This window comes from Pempheris klunzingeri, chromosome 8 (genome assembly GCF_042242105.1).
Source record: "Pempheris klunzingeri isolate RE-2024b chromosome 8, fPemKlu1.hap1, whole genome shotgun sequence".
Taxonomy (NCBI): Eukaryota; Metazoa; Chordata; class Actinopteri; order Acropomatiformes; family Pempheridae; genus Pempheris; species Pempheris klunzingeri.
In genome coordinates, this window is record NC_092019.1 from 15,967,146 (window position 1) to 15,987,105 (window position 19,960).

The window sequence follows — 19,960 nt, forward strand, 5'->3', positions numbered from 1 at the left end:
ATATGATATTCAGGTATATGCTGCTAAAGGAAATGGTATCATATAACTCTTAAATATACTTTGCTGACTTTTACTACAACTAATCACACTACTATGTCACTTCACTTCAGACAGTAATGCACTATTAGTTTAAATACACTGGTTGTGAGTACTGCTCACATTGTAACATAAGTTTAATTACTATTGTTCTATTATCATTTTATATTTAATTTATCATTCATGATACATAATCCATTTTTTCATTTTTCTCTACTTGTCTGTATTTATTTCTGTCCTTGTAGTCAATTTCCCCTCTGGGTATCCATAAATCACTCATCACAGTCCAGCTCCGGAGGTGAGATTATTATCAGAATCAGCTTTTATTGGCCAAGTATGTGAACACATACAAGGAGTTTGACTTCGGTTTTTCCATTGCTCTCATGCACTTACTCATAACCAGACAAAAACAACCAATCTGAACAAAGTGAATACACATTTAACTTAAGCAAAACAAAAAACCTTTATGGTCTTTGTACAATGTAAATGTGTGAATATATATGACATATATACTGTAAAAAGACAGTAGTGCAATGATGCAGAGTGCAAAGATGCTTGAGTAAATATGGAATTACTACGCATATGTTCCTGATGGTCTGAGGATAAAAGCTGTTTTGTGTGTATCATTAAAATGATTAAAATATACCACCTTGTTTAATGCTGCTCTAAACTAATTTCAACTCGATTTGAGCATCACGTTAAGTGTTACAGTACAGTACAATGCAGCGTGGCCACAGTGTGGTGCAGAGCGGACACTGAAGCTGTTCCGCCTCTGTCCGCTGGGGGCGCTGTGGTGCTGCTGCGGCAGGAGCACCACAGTCCAACTGTCGGTGCCGTCTGGGATGTGTGAACAGTCAAATCGTAATGGCGACTGCTGGAACAGCAGACTCGGGATCAACAGCCCCGACAGGTATCTAGTTCATAAATCTTCCTCCTTTGATGGCTTGAAACCAACGTACAATCAGAACTGTGTGACATTTTCTTGAAAATGGTGTGATTCGGGGACTGTAGCTGAATCAAGCCCCGGTTAGCCAGTTAGCTAGTTAGCATCGAGGCTTCCATCCTAACAAATGAGCCAAGCAGTGGCTAGCTTGTTTATCTGCCCGGTTGATAAACCTTGATGTTAGTTGGTGTTGTTGTTTAACAAACAGAGCTTTAATTAGCCAGCCACATGTGTGTATATCGAATTATCTCGTGGTGTTAATAACATGAATTGAAATAATTCCCGTGACCACGTTGGCGCAAGTGGTGTGTTTTGTTATCAAGACGGTAATTTTGTTAACGTTACACGGTGTTTTCTGCTAATGAGTTAGCTGGACACAGGAGGATAAAGATGAGCCAGTCTATTCTCCAGTAAAGTAACGGGACGTGTTTGGAGGCTTCTGTTTCAAATGGGTCTGTCCATCTATGGGGAGCTACTGTGTTGTCCCCCCAGCCTTCCTCTCCTGATACAGCCCTCCTCTTCCTCTGTCTGTCGGACCAGGTTTGTTTGAAAGTTAGCAAGCAAATTCACTGTCCATTTGGTAGCCTCAGCTCTAGTCCCCACCAGTGGCTTTACAATGTGTCGCAGCTGACGAGATATATTATCAAAACAAACATTGATCTCATTGATTTCTACAGACTTTTAACCAGTGACTCAGGCTTGTCATGCGTATGTAAGCTAATGATCAGGCTTAACCCTAATTCTCTATGTTCTCCCTGTCTAGGCGGATCTCTAATTTCAGATCTGTGCTTTGTGAATCACCCGTGAACTGGTTTTTCAGTGGCCTCGCAGATACAGATGGGTAGTGGGCAGCTCATGTGCGTGTTTTCTGAGGACGGGACAGATGATGTCTGATGATTCTTGTTAATCCATTTAGTTGTGTGGCTCTCATTAGCTTCCCTGTGTATGGAGGAGCTGCTCTTCCTTTGGTGGCCACCCAGTCTGAATCAGTGAATAAAAATAGTGGCTTCAAAGCACTCTTGTGGCTCCCACATGGCTGAGAGCCCTAGACTGTACAAATACAAGATACTGCATTCTGTCAAACACACACACACACACACACACACACACACACACACACACACACACACACACACAAACACAAACACACTTGAGTGACAGTAACATAATGTGGTATCCGTTCTAACCCTTATTGGCCTTGTTTCCTAATTGGGCCGAGAACCAGTATATTTATGGAGTACTCAAAGGCAGAAAATGATGTTAGAAGAGTGCGTGTGCCCCATTTTATTTCCTTGTGCAGGCTGCAGGCTACATAAGAACATGTCTGGCAGGGAGTTGTTTAGTATACACGGAGGAACAGATGGTTTGCCTATTGTCATAAGGCCTGTCACTGACAAGCTAAAGTCATTGTTAAGTAATTGAGTTGAGTTGGGTAATTCCTGTCCTGATCCTGCTGTGCGGTGTGTGTTATTATCTAGTTCTACACTGACCTTGGAGAAAGATTGCAATGTGGTGAAATTAGGAGTGCAGTAAATGGTTATTTTCATTATCGATTAATCTGCCAACTGTTTTGTCAATATAATGCCAAGGCATCGTCTTCAAATTACCATCAGTCCAAAACTCAAAGACATTGTTTACTATAATCTCTGATCAAAGAAGAGCAGTTCCTCTAATTTAAGAAGCTGAAACCATAATGTTTGGCATTTGTGCCGGAAAAAGAACTGCAATGATTAGTCGATTATCAAAACATTTGTTAATTTAGTTTTCTGATTGGTTTGTTGAATTGACTACTTATTTCAACTCTAAATGAGGCACATTTTCTTGTACCTAAATAGAGTCATGCTTTAAATTTGTTAAGCCGTTTAGGCTGACCGTGTGCTGCTCCACAGATATTAGGACTCAGTTCTGGAGGAGAGCGTTACAGCGAGGTACTTGCATGGGTGTGCGTGAGTGTTTTTGTTTGCGTTAGCAGAAACTGCATGAGGAGTGATGGTATAGTGTGTTGTTTTACATAATGAGAGGGAATGTGGGCAGAATGATGCTCATTGTTTCCCGGAGGATTGCTGTGTGTCCCTGTTAACCGATGAGAGATGCATGGCATTCGGTGGTTCTGCCTTATTATTAATGCTACCACCTCTCCTAGGATGAAGTGTCCGCTTACTGAATTGAATCTGCTGGGCATGGATGAATTTTCACACACAGGATTGTTACTACAGCTGTATAATCTTCGCAACATCCTTTTGTATATATTGACCGGTGGCGCTGCAGCATTGAAGTAGATGTTGCCATTGGTTACAGGCTAGAGGTGCTCGCAGAGTGGGCGAGATAGTAGGTTTAAACAGCAGGTTTATGTAAGGACACAGGAAATCCTGTTGAGTATTTCTTTCTTTCGACTGTGTGCCTTTATTACAAAACCCCTGTGTGCTGTTGTTGTTATCATGTCTACCCAGGAGCATAGACTCATGTAATACAATTTCACTTCTTATCTTTGATTGTCAAGCCAGTAAATTTTACACACATCCAGAGATCTTTGCTTGGTAATGGCTCGAACTTTCCATATGTGATTATTTTACTTTTACAAGCTACCATGTTTCTGAATGGCTTAATTTAACAGACATTATGTAGTGGTTATGCTAACATATTTAAGTTATTCAAAGTCTTTACAGCAAAGTCACTGTGAGACACAAAGTAGGCTGTCACAGAAAGAGCTAGAAGTTGTAGAGATTTTTTTTTAAAGGAGGTGGTGACTTTAGACACACATCTACAGGGACCAGATGAATCTGGAGCAGCCAGCTCAGGGGAGAAGTAGTTCCAGTTCACATTGAGCTGGAGTCAGTAACTGTGGCCACATTTAGGTCTGGGCTTGTCATTGGCCTTATAGTCATCAGCCAGTGCTGGAAATAGCCCTGCTAATTAACCAGCAGAGGGTTTCTTAAACCGTCATTAACATATTCTTCCATGTTATAAGCATCCAACTCAATGATTTCATGCATCAAATTTATACATGGGTTGACATTAACTTGCGCTTCCTTAAAGCTTTACTTTTTCTTTTTCCTTTCAGCTTCTCAAGAGTCAGTAACTTTCTCATGCTGTAAATCCCAATTTAACTTGTTTTTCTGTCCTTAGGGACTAGTGGCATCCGAAAAATGGCCCCTTCAGAGGTAAGAACACCAGAAATTGTCTTACTAAATTCACAAAATACCGCTCTGTATTACGCACAGCCCCAAGTAAAGTAAATGTTGATCCAGTCACTCTGAGGAGGGAAGGAGAACAGGTTTATAGAGTTCAAGTCTGTATTCATTCGGTTATCATCAGCCACCAGTCACCGAAAGTTTAAAAATGTTTTGTGGAATCAAAAGACTGTGTGTGACAGAGGATGTCAGGTGACTAAAGGCCTGAAAAAACACGTGGTCAGCAATTTCTTGAATTGTTAGAGAGTTTTTGTATACTGTCTGTACCAGGTCGGGACAAAAACCAATAATGTCACAATATTGTTACTGTACCTTTTATTTAAATAATTGAATACAATAACTGGAGGAGTTGTTAACAAAAAATAATGCCATAGAAAATCTTAAAGATAATAAGAATATTTGTAGGGATGGGCAATTTGTTTAATAATACTGACAAAAAGTGGTAATGTAAATTTATTTGGTTTATTTAGTTTCAGTTACTTGCTAAAGCAAACATAAAGTAGACATACAGGTGTTGGTCACACATGGAAAAAGCCACATCAACAGACTTCGCCATCTCTCCGTTCCTCAGCCACACGAGTTTACCCTCCTTGAGAGCTCAGCAATTTGTCAACTGAGTTGATGACTGGGTTGCCACAGCATCAGGTTGTCATGTGAAGATGTTTACCCAAATAGGCCTAAAGCTAACATATAGCTAGTGCTTTGCCTTCTGTGTTCACAAGCACAAACACAGGTTCTTCCTCTCTGCCCCTCTCCCCAGGTGCCTGGCTCTTCAGGCACTACTCAGAGTATGAAGAAAACCATTGGACACCGGGGCGTTGAGACCACCACAGGAGAGACCACCTATAAAAAGGTTAGAACGGGGTGAAGGGTCGGTGACACCAGTGGGTTTTTTTGACACAACATGGAGAACCAAATCTGAAAAGGTGTTTATATTCTAAAATTAGCTCGGAAATTCCTCTGACGAGATGCCTGAGAATAGTGAGTGAAACATCAGACGTCACTGGGGTAAAACATTGTTTGTTCCCGTGCTTACCATCTCTTTCCTCTCTGACCCCTCTAGACCACGTCATCTGCCCTAAAAGGTGCTATCCAGTTGGGCATCACTCACACAGTTGGCAGCTTAAGCCAAAAGGCAGAAAGGGATGTTCTCATGCAGGACTTTGTGGTGGTTGAAAGCATTTTCTTCCCAAGGTTGGTAACACAAGTCATAGCTGAATGAACATGGTGACTTTGGGTTTTTGGATTTCATGTCGTTTAATGGCCTGTTTCTCTCTCGGTCATGTGTTTTCAGTGAAGGCAGTAACCTGACTCCCGCTCATCACTACAGTGACTTTCGCTTTAAGACCTACGCTCCTATTGCCTTTCGTTACTTCAGAGAACTCTTTGGCATTCGGCCAGATGACTACCTGGTGAGTGCTTACACCAGACACACACTGCCATGTTTACAAGAACTTGTCCTGTTATGGCTTTTGTCACAGTTCCTATATTTATTATGTTTTTGTGTTTTTCTCCTCTTGACTCTGTCTCTGCTGGCTTAATATCAGTATTTTGGAAATGTCATGGTCTCACATGTCTCTTTGTGGCAACAAAGTAACTTGGTGTAATCAGGAGTAACTATTAGAATCTGTTGTTTTTTCCATCAAGTGGATATTTATGCACTCATAAAGAAAAGAAACCTTTAACAGTATATGAATGCTTTTATTTCACATTATCTTATGTCTGACCCACAAATTAAGAGTTAGTTAGAGCTCTGAATATGTCAACATGCTTGTTGTGTTTCAATTGGATACTAACGCAAACTCCTCTTTCTCTTGAAGTATTCTCTGTGTAACGAGCCACTCATCGAGCTGTCTAACCCCGGAGCCAGCGGGTCCCTCTTCTATGTCTCTAGTGACGATGAGTTCATCATCAAGACTGTTCAACACAAAGAGGCAGAGTTCCTCCAGAAACTCCTGCCTGGATACTTCATGGTGAGCCTCACCAAGGAATGTGACAGAAAGTGGGAGTGTGTTCAGTATGAGTAATTATTATTGCATTAACTATAATTACCATGAGAGTAGGAGGCTTCAATGTGTGGGAGCTCTAATAATGTCTTTCTAATTTAAGTGTGGCAGACATCTAATGTGTTTTCCTTATTCCTCCTCCCTTTCAGAATATAAACCAAAACAAGCGCACCCTGTTACCCAAGTTCTACGGACTGTATTGTGTTCAGGCAGGGGGCAAGAATATTCGAATTGTAGTGATGAACAATCTTCTGCCTCGGATCATTCCCATGCACCTCAAATATGACCTGAAGGGCTCCACATACAAGAGACGGGCTTCCCCTAAGGAGAGAGAAAAGGCTGTTCCCATTTACAAAGACCTGGACTTTATCCAGGACTTGCCTGACGGCCTGCTGCTCGAAGCGGACAACTTCAATGCCCTGTGCAAGACTATACAGAGGGACTGCTTGGTGAGTCACAGAGACGCTTGTTTTTCATCAACCGATTGATTTTTATTTAAGTATCGTGGATTTAAGCCTCTCGGCCCACATGGTTACAATATGCAAGTGTATTAAAATTAAACTTGGATGGTACACCAGCAGAATACATTGGCAAGTCTGTCATCAACATCTCATGAAACAAATGTGCAGAAATACAAAAATATAATTTTAGATCCAAAGTTGTTTCATGAATTGTTTATGTATGTTTATTTTTAGTGGATATGTTTTATTTTGTGCAGTACCAACAAATGGATTGAGAACCCTATAAATTGAGATTTTGCAGACAGTTTGACAGACTGAGCAGCCGGTGTGATAATCTCCTTGGAAAGAAAACACTAGTGCTGTTAGGTGTTTATAATTCTGGTTCTTCTTAGGCAATTAGTCAGCATTGTTAGACAGAGCTGTTTATTGCTTAATGTTGAGCTCCACCACTAAAAATTCAGTCTACTGTCTCGTGTTAAAGAGACGACTCAAGCTCACATGACACTGTAAGCTAATGCTTTGTTTGCTTTGAGGGATGACACCTTCTCAAGTGATGGAAGAGAGAAGACAGGTGGAAATCATCATAGCAGTAAATGAAGGATGTTTTTAAGAAAACCAAAACAACTTATATGACATAGGCTGCATGTCAATTATTCATCTAAATATCTCTTTTCATTACTGTATTAGGCTAATCCATCTTTGTCATAGTTTTGTGGTCACTGTTACTTTAATTCTTTGGAACTTTGAATGTGGTTGTCCAGTCAGTATTGATGGTAAATGTAGTCCGTTGAAGCAATAATAAGAATAACCTCAGTCTGTGCTATATTGACTGAAATACATCAGTTATCCTGCTTATGGAGCCATGTTGGCAGTGGCTACATTGACCATGATGCGGCTCTACCATGAAGTTTCCCTTTGAAATTTACAATGTGGTTTTACATTACATAATTTTTATCAACACTCATGTATCATCTTCTTGATATCTCAGTATATCTATTGTTATCTCTAATTGTTGCTGCCTGATTGACTGTTGGTGTTGCTTGTGTGTGTCTCACCCAAATGTAGTTGTATACATAGCAATTATATTATAGTTTATAATAATTTAGTCACGTTTATCTAAATGATTTGATTACTTTTAGCTCCTGTGTATAAATGTTTCCACTGAAGGTGCATAGTCAAATAGAAGTTCAATCAAACTAGATTTGAAAAACATATAAGTAATAGTCCTTGGAACCAAAACACAAAAACTGCTCAAGGATTATGTGGAATCTAGTTTTAGTCTGTTGCATATCATGCAAAATATTGTGACTATTTTGAGTGTAAAGGTTTGCTGCAGTTTACGGTTGATCCCTAAACTGCTTCTATCGTAGCATCATGATTTAAAAGTCCAGTTTTTCTACAAATTTACTCTTAAACTTCCACTTCTCTGTCACCACCCCACACCAACCATCAAAGCAAACAAATAATCAAAGGAGAAAACTCAGCAAAACAATATTTTGAAGTGAATGTGAGTGTTGCTCCCATTGATGGTCATGTCAACTCATTCATTGTAATTGCATGTTTTATGTAGCTCTTGCAGAGTTTCAAGATCATGGATTACAGTCTGTTGATGGGCATCCACAACATGGACCAGGCCAGTCGGGAGCGGGAGCGTAGTGGGGGCAACTCAGGTGACAGCGGGGGGTCGGAGGGAGCAGTGACCCCAGATCAGCGCCGACCGCAAGCCCAGAAAAGTCTGTATTGTACTGCCATGGAGTCCATACAAGGGGAGGCTCGAGGGAAGGGAGCTTTGGATTCAGAAGACCAGTGAGTGTTGGCTGACTTGCTTGGCTGAGCACAAGCAGAGCTGAACTACTTTGAACTATTGTTTGCATGTAGTGTAATCTGTGACTTGGACAGGACAGTTAAACAATATGGTGTTGTTTCTCTGGCCTTTTCCTTCCAGCATGGGTGGTATTCCAGCTCGTACTAGTAAAGGAGAGAGGTTACTGATCTACATTGGCATCATTGACATCCTCCAGTCCTACAGGTTGGTGTCTCACAGCAGCCAAATCAGTTCCTCATATAAACATTAGTTTTTAATTCATGAGCAAGTTTCCCACCTACAGTTTTACTATGTCTTATTGTTTAGGTTTATTAAGAAATTGGAGCATTCCTGGAAGGCCTTGGTCCATGATGGGGTAAGAGCCTATACACTAAATGTTCCATAAAGCTAGACAAAGTGCTGCTAGCATTCAAACTACTACCAAATAGTACCTCCTGTATTGATTACTTGATTATACAGTAATAAAGATAATTGTCAAACAAATATAGAGTAACAGGTTCTACTGTTTTGATTGCATAGAAATTTGAGTGCCCTCATATCTGTTCTACTGCCTCTGTTGGCATTTTCCTACTTTAGGACACAGTTTCAGTTCACAGACCTGGCTTCTACGCAGATCGTTTCCAGCAATTCATGTGCAACACAGCGTTCAAGAAAATTCCACGTAAGTGTGCATATGTGTGTATTTCTGAGTGTACTGAAGTTAGTGGAATGACAACAGAGATATCCCAGGGGTAAAAAGCAGAGGTGCCCTTATTGATTATTTCCACTTGTATGTCCTAATCATCTTCTCTTAGTAAAACCGTCACCATCCAAGAAGAGTCGTGGTGGAGGTCAGGGAGGTCTGAGGAGGGCCCCCACTCTGGGAGCTCCCACTCCCCTATCCCACGCAACAGGACAGTCAGCTGTTGACTCCAGACTAGTTTACCACAGCCACTTTAAGAGCACAGACTCAGAGGCAGATGGTGGTAAGAACTGAGATGTCACAAACAAAGCCACAAGAACATTAAGTAGATCTGTTGTTAATTGTACCCACAAGCACAATATCACTATAGTGATCAGAGAGACTGATGTTGAAATGTGTCATAACGTTGTTACTTATTGTTGTCATATGTAGTTTCTCTGTTCTCAGGCGTGCAGTTGGGCCGACCAGACCTTGTTCCGAGAACCCCTCCGCCTTTTGGAAACTCTGCTGACTGTGAGGCCAACCTGTCCACGTCATCGCTAGGCAGCGCAGGAGTCGCCCCCACCTCTCCTCCGCTACGGTAGAACTTCACCAAGATAATAACGCATGACCTTTATTCTTCCTTCTCATTTTCAGGCTCACCGTTCATCCTTTGCTCTGACTTTTCTCCACAGATCTGTAGGGGTGGAAGTGCACAAATCGGCAAACACAGACTTTGACCAGGGTCCCTCTCACAGGTAGATACACAGGCTTGATAGGTCATAAAATTACAGCCTCATCACACTGTAGAATTTTTTTTTTTCTTCCTTGTGCCATTGTGTTGTATAATTGACTTTTTTCTTTTCCCAGTTTTGGGGCAGAAGAGGCTTTAGATAATTCAGGCAACCAGTCTGGAAACGAAGATGTAGTTTCACTCTCAGACATCATCCCTGAGACCAACATCTGTTTTGTAAGTATAACCGATTGAATGATACATCTGTAAATGAAGATCATTTTCTAGTTTTGCCGTTGAAGCTGCCAATATTGGTTGAACATTCCTTGTATCCTTCATGTCCCTCATCTTGTATTAACATTAGTTTCCTCTTCACAGTAATAAAAAAAACAAAAAAAAAAACACTGCCATATAAGGGCGAGATGTTTGTGGACGTGGTGAGGCGGCCAGAAGTAAGGATGAAGAGAGCGACAGTCATCACATCCTCCACGGACTCTCTGCTGCACCCCTGTTGTTTTCTCACCCATACAGTATATACAGGGAGCGCTGGATGAAGCAGCAAGGTGCAGTGGACGTTATGACAATGAAGAAAGCAGTGATGGGAAGATCATGGAGAAGATGGTGTGCGGTAGGCTTTGGGGTTTCCCAGCCATCAACACTGTCACTGTGCGCATATATGTGTCCCCCAGTGTCCCAAAGCCCAACTGCCATTGACACACACCTGGAAAAAAAGGCGTATGACCCTGAATTGGCTGCTCTTTTGTAGCTCTGACAGCACGACATTGAACAAAGATTTTCCTCCATCTTCCCAACATGAAGGATGTTGCGATGGCATAATGAAGAAAAGTATTTGTTGTATATTGTAAAAAGCCCATGCCCCAGTCACCAGTGGATGGTGAAGGCAGTGAAATTATCCTCGAAGAGTCGGTCATCGTGTCCCAGCATGAAGCGATGTGGGATGGCACAGACAGCAGATCGGCAGTAACACACACACACACTTAAAAGCACATGAAGGGCATAGCCTGCCTTTATAGGAGTGAATATCTTCCCGTGTGCTCAAGCACAGTCTAAGTGGGTTCACATTTCCGTGATTCGCACTCTAGTGTTCGTTACCACACATCCATTTCCCCTCAACACTGCTCATGAGCAGGAGCCATCAATGGTCATCGTTCAGATCAACACTTGCTGCTGTTGATTCTGCAATCGTGTATGCATTTCTTTTTTTTTTTAAACTGATTGTGGATGTACAGTATTTGTTTAAAATTGGATTTTAAAACAGCGGAGGGGTGGGCTGAAACAGACCTATTTTCAACTTTGTTTAAGTTATTCTGCTGGAAGCCACGGTGGTGCTGCTAAGGTCCAACTAGATCTTGCCACTGCTGAATGTACATTACAATGTTTTCTTACATAGAATGTGTCTTATTAACATGACAGACCACATTTGTACAACCCTGAAAGTCTCCCCCTCTGATGTGACCATGTGTGCTAAAGTATAAATGAATACAGTGCATTCTGTCGACAGCTTTGCTGGCCAGCATCATGCTGTTAAATGAGGTCATGCTATTAATCTAATATAATAGTAATAATTTCCAGCTACTGTCATTTCTGTCATGTCTGTGCCTTTACATGTTTGTCCCTTACCTGATGTGTGATTTTAACTGACATTTTTTTTACAGGTTAGTGTTGTAGTCACACAGAGAAACAGGCCTTATCACTACAGCTGAATTCATCAAACTGCCATTTGTATGTCTGAAACAACCATCGGTTGTCAGGGTTTAAAAGGTAACTTCAGATTTTACTGCAAACACTAGTAAAATGCCTTTTGTTTGTGTGTATGTTGAGTGTGAGTCACTGTGGTTTATCAGCACAGCTAATTTCTTTTTACTCTCCAGACATCAGACAGTTAAGATGTTTGTCTTCTCTGATAATCATTTCTGCTGGTTACAGAAATGACACCCACGCAAATCCACTCTTGGACCAATGTTACTAACTCTGTGTGCAACTAATTTTTGTATTTTTGTTTATATATGTGGTCTTACTCAGCTTTTGCTCGGCTGTTCATAAAAATTGTGCTTTGTTTTCACACATTGTTACGTGGTTATCTTATTGTTTAAGGCACTAAACAGGCTGGCGAGGTGGCTGGCAGAGAGCGTTTTACCCCACGGGATATTTCTGATACAGAAATTTGAATCACTACCAGGTGACTGTAGCAAAACTCAAGATCTTAGACGTCATCTCATCTGATGAATTACTGTTCATATTTGTTAGGCACATGTGGTCTATGCAGCAGAGAGGGAGAAGGGGAAATGTGAATTATGAATATAGGAGGAAGGAAAACTACTCATGTTCATCAATGCACAGCTGAGAAATCAGAACTGAGTCTTTTGTGTTATTAGCCAGTTGCGGCACCAAAGAAAAGAATAGGGAGTTCCTGCCAATGTTCAGGATCCAGTACAGTTAACATAAAGATGAAATTTACACTCCTGGACACCGGTTAGGACCGATACATTGTATATGGTAATAACACTGGGTTGACCTGTGTTTTAAGGATCTATTATTAAACTGGATGTTTTTTGCTAAATAATTTCAGGTCTGATAAGCTGTATCTGACATGAATCTAGTCCCTGTAAAGATTTTTTTTTTTTAATTTTTCTTTTATCAAGAATTGGTTTACATTGTGGCCGGAGACATTTCAAGATTGAACTCCACATTCCTGTGAAATTAGAAAGTTACATTTACTACAATTGTGGTAGCTATTATAACCCATTATTTACAACCTTTGTGTAGCTGGGAGGATGTGTTACTTGTAAAGCCGAAATATAAAATATTGATTAATTTCAAACCGATCAGTTTAAAATAATATGTAGTTGGTTGAGAGCCACCAAAGAAAAAAGAAACACTCCATGAAATTCATTTTCATTACAAAAATCCAGATTATATTTTATGACACCTGCATTTTGATATTTTATGTTGTAATTTTTTTTTAATTGGTGGTGCTGTGTAATTGCTGGTTGCAGACCAGTTCTGTCGCAGTTGTTACGTACTACACCACAGCACAAGAGAAACACCATCATTCGGTGCTTAAAGGGCGGCACACTCTGTAGACACTACGATATATTTGAAGTAATGCAATATGAACCACAATCTGCCACCTTTCAGCTCTAAGAAGTATATTTATTGATATGGTTGATTGCAGGCTGAAATGATAAAAGTTGTATTATGTACTTTAGATGATTGTACGTATACTGACAGAAGGATGTCTGAATCTTTATAGCATGTATTGCCTATGAAGGGGGACTATTTGACAATTTCACTTTTTATATTTCTTGTTTAGATTGTGATATGATAGGTAGATTGTCTTCATGATGATTCTGGGTGTTAATCTCCCGTGCTTTTTCTACATGAATGTTTCACACGGCTTACGAGCCAACGTTGCTGGTTGTCCTATATGCTTCAATTACTATATTTTTACTGTGTATAAAATGTGTATATGTACATAGGAGTCACGGAAATGCCTTCTCATGCAATATGTGCTGCCTGTTCCTCCTGCCATGTTTCATTTATGTGGTGGTGATGTTTTCATGTCTGATTTTAAAGGATTAAACATATTTTGTAATTCTTGGTTTTGGTTCCTTTCTTCATGTGTGTTATGCTACCTGTTCTACTGCAGATCTTTTTGAACAGTAGTGTATGTTAAAAGAAAAAATACTACCATCCTTTTAAGTGTCTGAAGAGATTTTAATCCTCTCTAGAGAACATAATGTAGTGCATGCTGCAACCAAAGTGGTGAGTTGTGTTGAATTCGCTGTTACACAACTTCAGACTCCTCGTCTACCAAAACCTCCCCTGTGATATGATAGTCCAGGGATCTCCAGTTGAACACGTTGCCTGGAGTGAAGTGTTTGTCATCCATGTAACGTTTGATCTCAGCAGCGGGGGTGACATGGTTCCACATGTGCACATTTGTAATCATACCAAGGAAAGACTGATTTGCATTGAAACCCCCGCCATGGGAGTCCTGCTCTTGGCCCAGGATGGTGATGGGTGTTCCGGCGATGGGCCCAGTTTTGATGAATCTCTTGATGGTCGCCTTGCCGTCCAGCCACAGCTGAGCCACTCCATTTTCAGAGCTCCAGGTGGTGCACATGGAGTGCCATTTATTTGGAGGAAATGACAGCGACAGAAAGTCTGTACTCCCGCCCTGAGCAAAGACCCTAATGACATCTTCGGAATTGGTCTTAAAGAGCATAAAGGCGTTGCTGACCGTGCTGGTAGCCAAAGAGAAGAGCCCGTAGTTTCTGGTGAGATCTGTGAGGAATCTGAACAGACAGATGAGAAACTGGAGCAAACAATCTCTCAAACATTACCATGAACAAAGAAGCTTTGTGATTACACCACCAGTTACCTGAGACAGACAGTCACAGAGTTGAATTTGGTTTGAAATGTGATAAGTTTCACATGATCTCTGTTGTTCTCCTTGGGGAAGACAAACACTTTGCCTGACAAATCTGCAAAGGTGGAGAATCAAAGCAAAATCTTTAAGATGACGAAATTTAAATGCTACAGGGTAAACACAAGCTTGTGTACAAAGCTGCATCAATTGAGCAAATGTTGACATACCCTGAGGTACTGCGCAACATGTTACAAGCATCAGCATCAAGAGTAAGAGTTTCTCCATCTGAGATTTCAAAAAGTCAAGAAAATTGTTTTTGCAGTAATTTGATGGTCATAAAATCATTTCAGCTCAACAGTTCATTGCTGTCCAATCCTTTTCCGAATGGCAGAAATTTATCATTCAAGAAATAAGGAAATACCACTTTGTTTCAATTTTTTGTCATTGCAATACAATGAAATGCCGTTTACCATCTAACCTGAGGTCCAAAAAGCAGTGAAGTGCAGACTATTCTACGTATGTATCAGGGTAATGCATAAAAACAGTAAGATTAGAATACACTAAGATATATACAGTGTGAACATGTGCAGCCTGTCATTAAATTGTTAATTTGTATTATGAGAGTAAATTTACACAAATTAACAAAACATAAAGGATCAGATGCAAATAGCAAATGCAGTTTGAAAATGAATATGGAAAACTATTAGATCTGAGATGTAAAGAGCGTATTTTACCTTGTGGCCCTTTTGGTTTGTCTGAGCTGCTTTTATTTGTGAGACAAGCACTGTTTGCTATGCTTTATCATTGAGGACTGTGGACTCAGATACAGGATCAATCAAACAAGGGGTGTGTGGTGGAAACTTTGTGGGTCTGAATGAGCATACGAATGGGACACTTTCATGATTCATTTCTCTTAATGTCATGAGGATGAGTTTCTATCTCAGGACACGTATTGCTTACATGTGCATGCCAGTTCCAGCACAGTGTACACATTCATACATGTCTTGTGTTTGTGTCAGTGTCTGTGCTATTTGCCCCTTCAGAAGTATCTTGCGTCTCTCGTTAAATGAACATATACCGCCATAATATACCATGTCATGGTGCAGGTACACCCCGGGGCCCAAAGAGGTGCCCCCATGTGAATTTTTTTTTCTGAGTCTGTGCACACCACTGATTCAATAAGCAAACTCTGTATGACCCCCACAGAGCATGAAAAGTAATAGTTAATGATATTGTATACGAAGATGGATTCAGCCAAATGTTTGGAGCTCATTGTTATTAGGAATCATAACATTTTCTCACAACAATCTATAAAATTCATAGTGTTTTTTTTTCTTTCTTGTAAAAACATCATTACCCATGAGCCATCACGATGACGTAGAAAACCACAGACATCAAGATGGTGCTTGAAAGTACTATGGTCTGGTAAGGAATTAGAAACATGTTTAAAGTTAAAATTGAAAAGGCTAACTTTATTCAAAATAATCTATCATTTGATAAACAAAATGTGTCTTTTGACGTCGTTTGCCTGAAAATTGTGTACAGGTTTTCTTGTTTTGTTTTGGGTTTAAGATGCTCGAGCTATTCCCTGAGTCACTATAAGCTGACGTTAGCCAGCAGCATACGCTAGCTAACCAACATCTTTATGGTCAGCTTGTGGCCATTTAACAAGTAACATGTTCATTAACGCTGATCAAAAATACTGTTGCTACTTCACGTTTGTGGACACTGAATGTTTAAGTCCGGGTTGTTCGTCAAAATGAACTGAAGTGCCTTTGTTTAACGAGTTAGCATTAGCTAGCTAACAAAACCACAATCCACAGTCGTTGACAGAATATGTTATTCAGTGGGATCTGTTGTTGCCTTTGTCTGGCCCACGTATTAAACCAAGCTACCATGTTATTTAGCTAAAACAAATGTACGCTCTCTCACAGTTTTTGATGCCTCCAGAGAGAGTACAAAACATGGAAATACTTCTGTGTTGTTGTTAGCGTACGTTTTTTTTTAAAAAAATGTTGCAGTACTGCTGCTGCAGGGTTATTGCTTTGGTTTCTATTACACTTCATAAGGTGACTCGGCTTATTGTGTCAACTGGGGCCACAGCAATTATTACTAATAATTTCATTGATTCATTGTAAAAAGGAAAAAATGGTCCTTAAACAGTCCAATGACTTTGTCCATCCAAGTCCAAGATTCTAAAATATAACATGATAAATTACTCATCAGAACTGTTAAGTCGCTGTATGCATACTGTTCAAAACATTTATGTATATTTGTAAGTAGTAGTTAAATGTTTGTGCTTACCTTTGTTCAACTTTGTTGTCCTTGTTTTAGTTGTATGTGTATTTCTATGTAGATACATTGAGAGCAATGGATAAACAGGAGTCCGATTCCCTGTATGTTTGCACATACTTGGCCAATAAAGCTGCTTCTGATCCTGATAGTTGATTGATGCACTAATTGTTTCAAAATAACAGTCTATTCCCTTTTTATGTAATACAATGTTCTCATTAGAGACAGATACACTGTATATTGTCATACTCTCAATATTGATTTATTGGCTATACAAGCATCCAATACTTGTCCAGTCTGTGTGTTTTTTTTGTTGTTGTCAGAACTATTACTTGTTTACACTGCTGCTCATTTTTCTTAGTGTGGACAACAGTGAGTACATGCGCAATGGAGACTTTCTGCCCACCAGGCTGCAGGCTCAGCAGGACGCAGTTAATATTGTATGTCACTCCAAGACTCGCTCCAACCCTGAAAACAACGTGGGCCTCATCACCATGGCGAAGTAAGAGGCAAAGTATTTGAATGAGTGTACTGACATTTACTATATGTTAATATAGTAACACAGGTTTTATGTCCCTGTGCAGCAACTGTGAGGTGCTGACCACACTGACTCCAGACACGGGCAGGATACTGTCCAAGCTGCACGCTGTGCAGCCTCGTGGAAACATCAGCTTCTGCACCGGCATCAGGGTGGCACACGTGAGTTTGAGACTCCTGCTCCTCTTACAGGAGACCAGTAGGAGAGCTGGAAGTCACAAAAGAGTCATGAAGTGAATTTTAAGTGCATTGGGGCTTGACTTGAAAGTGGGATTCAGAATAAATATAAGCTACAGACATTTTGACTTGTCACAGTAGGAAAAGGTCAAGTGTTTTACTAATAACATTTACAATTTCTCATTTCAATGAAATCCCAGTAAGACCTTCCAACTAACCAACATACACAACCTGCTCTACCTGTTTTTCATTTGCTGTGTTTCTCCCTGTAGTTGGCGCTGAAGCACAGACAAGGCAAAAACCACAAGATGCGCATTATTGCATTTGTTGGCAGCCCGGTGGAGGACAACGAGAAAGAAGTAAGTTCTGACACAATTCAATGTATTTTGCAGGATAATAGCAATTACATATTACTTGGCAAGTATAGGCTTTGATACTGATTAGCGGGGAGGACATTCAGCAATGTTTGACTGTATAGCGTTGGCTGATATGAATGTACTAATATATCTGTCTAAATCTATCTTATTTTCCTGTAGCTGGTCAAAATGGCAAAGCGCCTGAAGAAGGAAAAGGTCAATGTGGATGTCATTAACTTTGGAGAGGAGGTATTTTTCCACACACACACACACACACACAACCACAACCTCTTGAATATGTAATGTGCCATTGTGTATATTTTTGCCCTCCCTACACTGTTGTGTGGTCCATGTGCTTGGCCTCATTCCCTCTCGTCCCTGCAGGAGACAAACACAGAGAAGTTGACGGCTTTCATCAATACACTGAATGGGAAGGAGGGTGCAGGCTCCCACCTGGTCACAGTGCCGCCAGGCCCCAGTCTGGCTGATGCCCTGCTGTCCTCACCCATCCTGGCTGGAGAGGGAGGTGCTGTGTTGGGCCTGGGCGCCAGTGACTTTGAGTTTGGAGTGGACCCCAGCGCAGACCCAGAACTGGCCTTGGTAAGAGACACTACAAAAGCTCACTGTAGTTCCTATAGTTTATTGTAATTACAAATTTTCTTTTATCTCCTAAGCGCTGTATTCTTCACAACTACCTTTAATACCACATTTAGTCTTTTCCATCCATTTTCTTTGTATATTTTTTTGGTGTAATTGCTGCTTGTTGTATTGTCAGTATTTGGAGTAATACAGTTCTGGCATTTTGATTACATTTTTTTCTTCCTGTCCTCTTCTCCATAGGCTCTGCGGGTGTCAATGGAAGAGCAGAGACAACGACAGGAGGATGAAGCTCGCAGAGCCGCTGTTGCATCAGCTGCTGAAGCTGGCATTCCCTCCCCTGTCGCAGATGGTGAGAAAAATGTCCTCCAACTCGATATTTCATCATAGATGCCAATTTCTGCTCATCTTCCTCCAGTAGATGGTTTATAGCTCCCAATGTGAATGTGTTAACGCTGCATATTTTTCTCTGTCTCTGCCGCAGAGTCTGAAGATGCCCTGTTGAAGATGTCTGTTCCTCATACAGACTCATCCTCCACACCTGCTCTGCCGGACTTCAGCCGCATGACAGAGGACGAACAGATCGCCTATGCTCTGCAAATGTCCATGCAGGGAGCAGGAGCAGGTTAAACTTGGACTTGAATTTTCAGATTGTCCCTGGCCAGAGAATTGATAACCTGTAATACAAGCTTTAGCATGCTCATAGAAGCAGAGGTTCAGTATGCATCACGTCAACAATATAAAATGCAAAGCAGTAGGCCTTAACTGTACATTATGTCAGCTCTGCAAGTGTTTAGTTACCACAGCCATCATTGTGTTTGCAAAAACTTAAAAAATGGTTACTTTACGTCTCCCGAGTGCGGTCCATATTTACTGAGTACTCTATGCACTGCATGCAGCATGATCGTAAAAGCATGGTTACTTAGAATAACACACCTAACTCCGCAATATTTGTACGTTTTTGACCGTTGAGGATTTGCTGCTGAACGTAGATATTTTTGGCACAACAACATATTTAAGATATTATATAATATATTTTAAAAATGACCACAACTGTTCGCAAATCCCATTTTCCGACTCAAACAACGTTTTTGATCCATTTTTCTTCCAGAGTTTGGTGCTGAAGACATGGACACAGGGGCTGACATGGACTCCACTAAAGCTAAGGTAAGCACAAGCCTGTAGTAGTTCTTGTTTGTCTTTTTCATCAAATTCAGCAGTGCTTGGTAAAGATTACTTATAATATGTTGTTTTCTTTGTCCAGGATGAAGAGGACTACGATGTCATGCAGGATCCAGAGTTTCTTCAGAGCGTTCTGGAAAACCTACCAGGAGTCGACCCCAACAACGAGGCCATCCGTAACGCCATGGGCTCTCTGGCTTCCCAGACGGGCTCTAAACCCGAGACCAAGAAGGATGAGGAGAAAAAGAAATGAACATCCAAAGAGAGGAACTTAATATATGATAAATAGAAAAAGAATTGCACTGCAAGTGTTATTCACAATAACGTCATTACTCTCCTCAATCCAGGAACCATTTTGTTCATCTTTTGTTTATGTAACTAAACTGTAAACAACTTTTGTCTTTTTTCAACTTTCTTTTGAATCTTTTGTAATATAACTACACGTAAGCATGGGCAGATTTCCTCAATAAATTTACAGAATATAAGGTGGTACTTCATCTGATGTTGAGTTTTACTTACAGTTGTGTGAACAGCAAGTGTTATTTTGTCGTCACCTACTTCTCCAAAATA

The 19,960-nt window shown here is 40.6% G+C and overlaps 3 protein-coding genes across 3 annotated transcripts; 2 read left to right on the forward strand and 1 right to left on the reverse strand.

The window, feature by feature from the left end:
* Positions 1–887: 887 nt before the first annotated feature.
* LOC139205023 (phosphatidylinositol 4-phosphate 5-kinase type-1 alpha-like) lies at positions 888–10,344 on the forward strand. The gene is made up of 16 exons (XM_070835088.1): positions 888–946; positions 4,106–4,140; positions 4,931–5,023; positions 5,234–5,364; positions 5,465–5,582; positions 5,991–6,143; positions 6,326–6,625; positions 8,208–8,443; positions 8,583–8,666; positions 8,769–8,817; positions 9,039–9,123; positions 9,257–9,427; positions 9,577–9,724; positions 9,819–9,881; positions 9,994–10,093; positions 10,235–10,344. Exons 1-16 carry the CDS (start codon positions 901–903, stop codon positions 10,235–10,237), a joined length of 1,815 nt encoding a protein of 604 aa, XP_070691189.1. The 5' UTR covers positions 888–900; the 3' UTR covers positions 10,238–10,344.
* Positions 10,345–13,664: 3,320 nt separating this feature from the next.
* LOC139205725 (C-reactive protein-like) lies at positions 13,665–14,534 on the reverse strand. Its single transcript, XM_070836017.1, has 3 exons — positions 14,477–14,534; positions 14,262–14,364; positions 13,665–14,175 (listed from the first exon to the last, which is right to left on the reverse strand). Exons 1-3 carry the CDS (start codon positions 14,532–14,534, stop codon positions 13,665–13,667), a joined length of 672 nt encoding a protein of 223 aa, XP_070692118.1.
* Positions 14,535–15,610: 1,076 nt separating this feature from the next.
* LOC139205102 (26S proteasome non-ATPase regulatory subunit 4-like) lies at positions 15,611–19,887 on the forward strand. The gene is made up of 10 exons (XM_070835206.1): positions 15,611–15,674; positions 16,903–17,043; positions 17,126–17,240; positions 17,528–17,614; positions 17,792–17,860; positions 17,996–18,211; positions 18,452–18,560; positions 18,693–18,833; positions 19,320–19,375; positions 19,473–19,887. Exons 1-10 carry the CDS (start codon positions 15,649–15,651, stop codon positions 19,641–19,643), a joined length of 1,131 nt encoding a protein of 376 aa, XP_070691307.1. The 5' UTR covers positions 15,611–15,648; the 3' UTR covers positions 19,644–19,887.
* Positions 19,888–19,960: the final 73 nt, after the last annotated feature.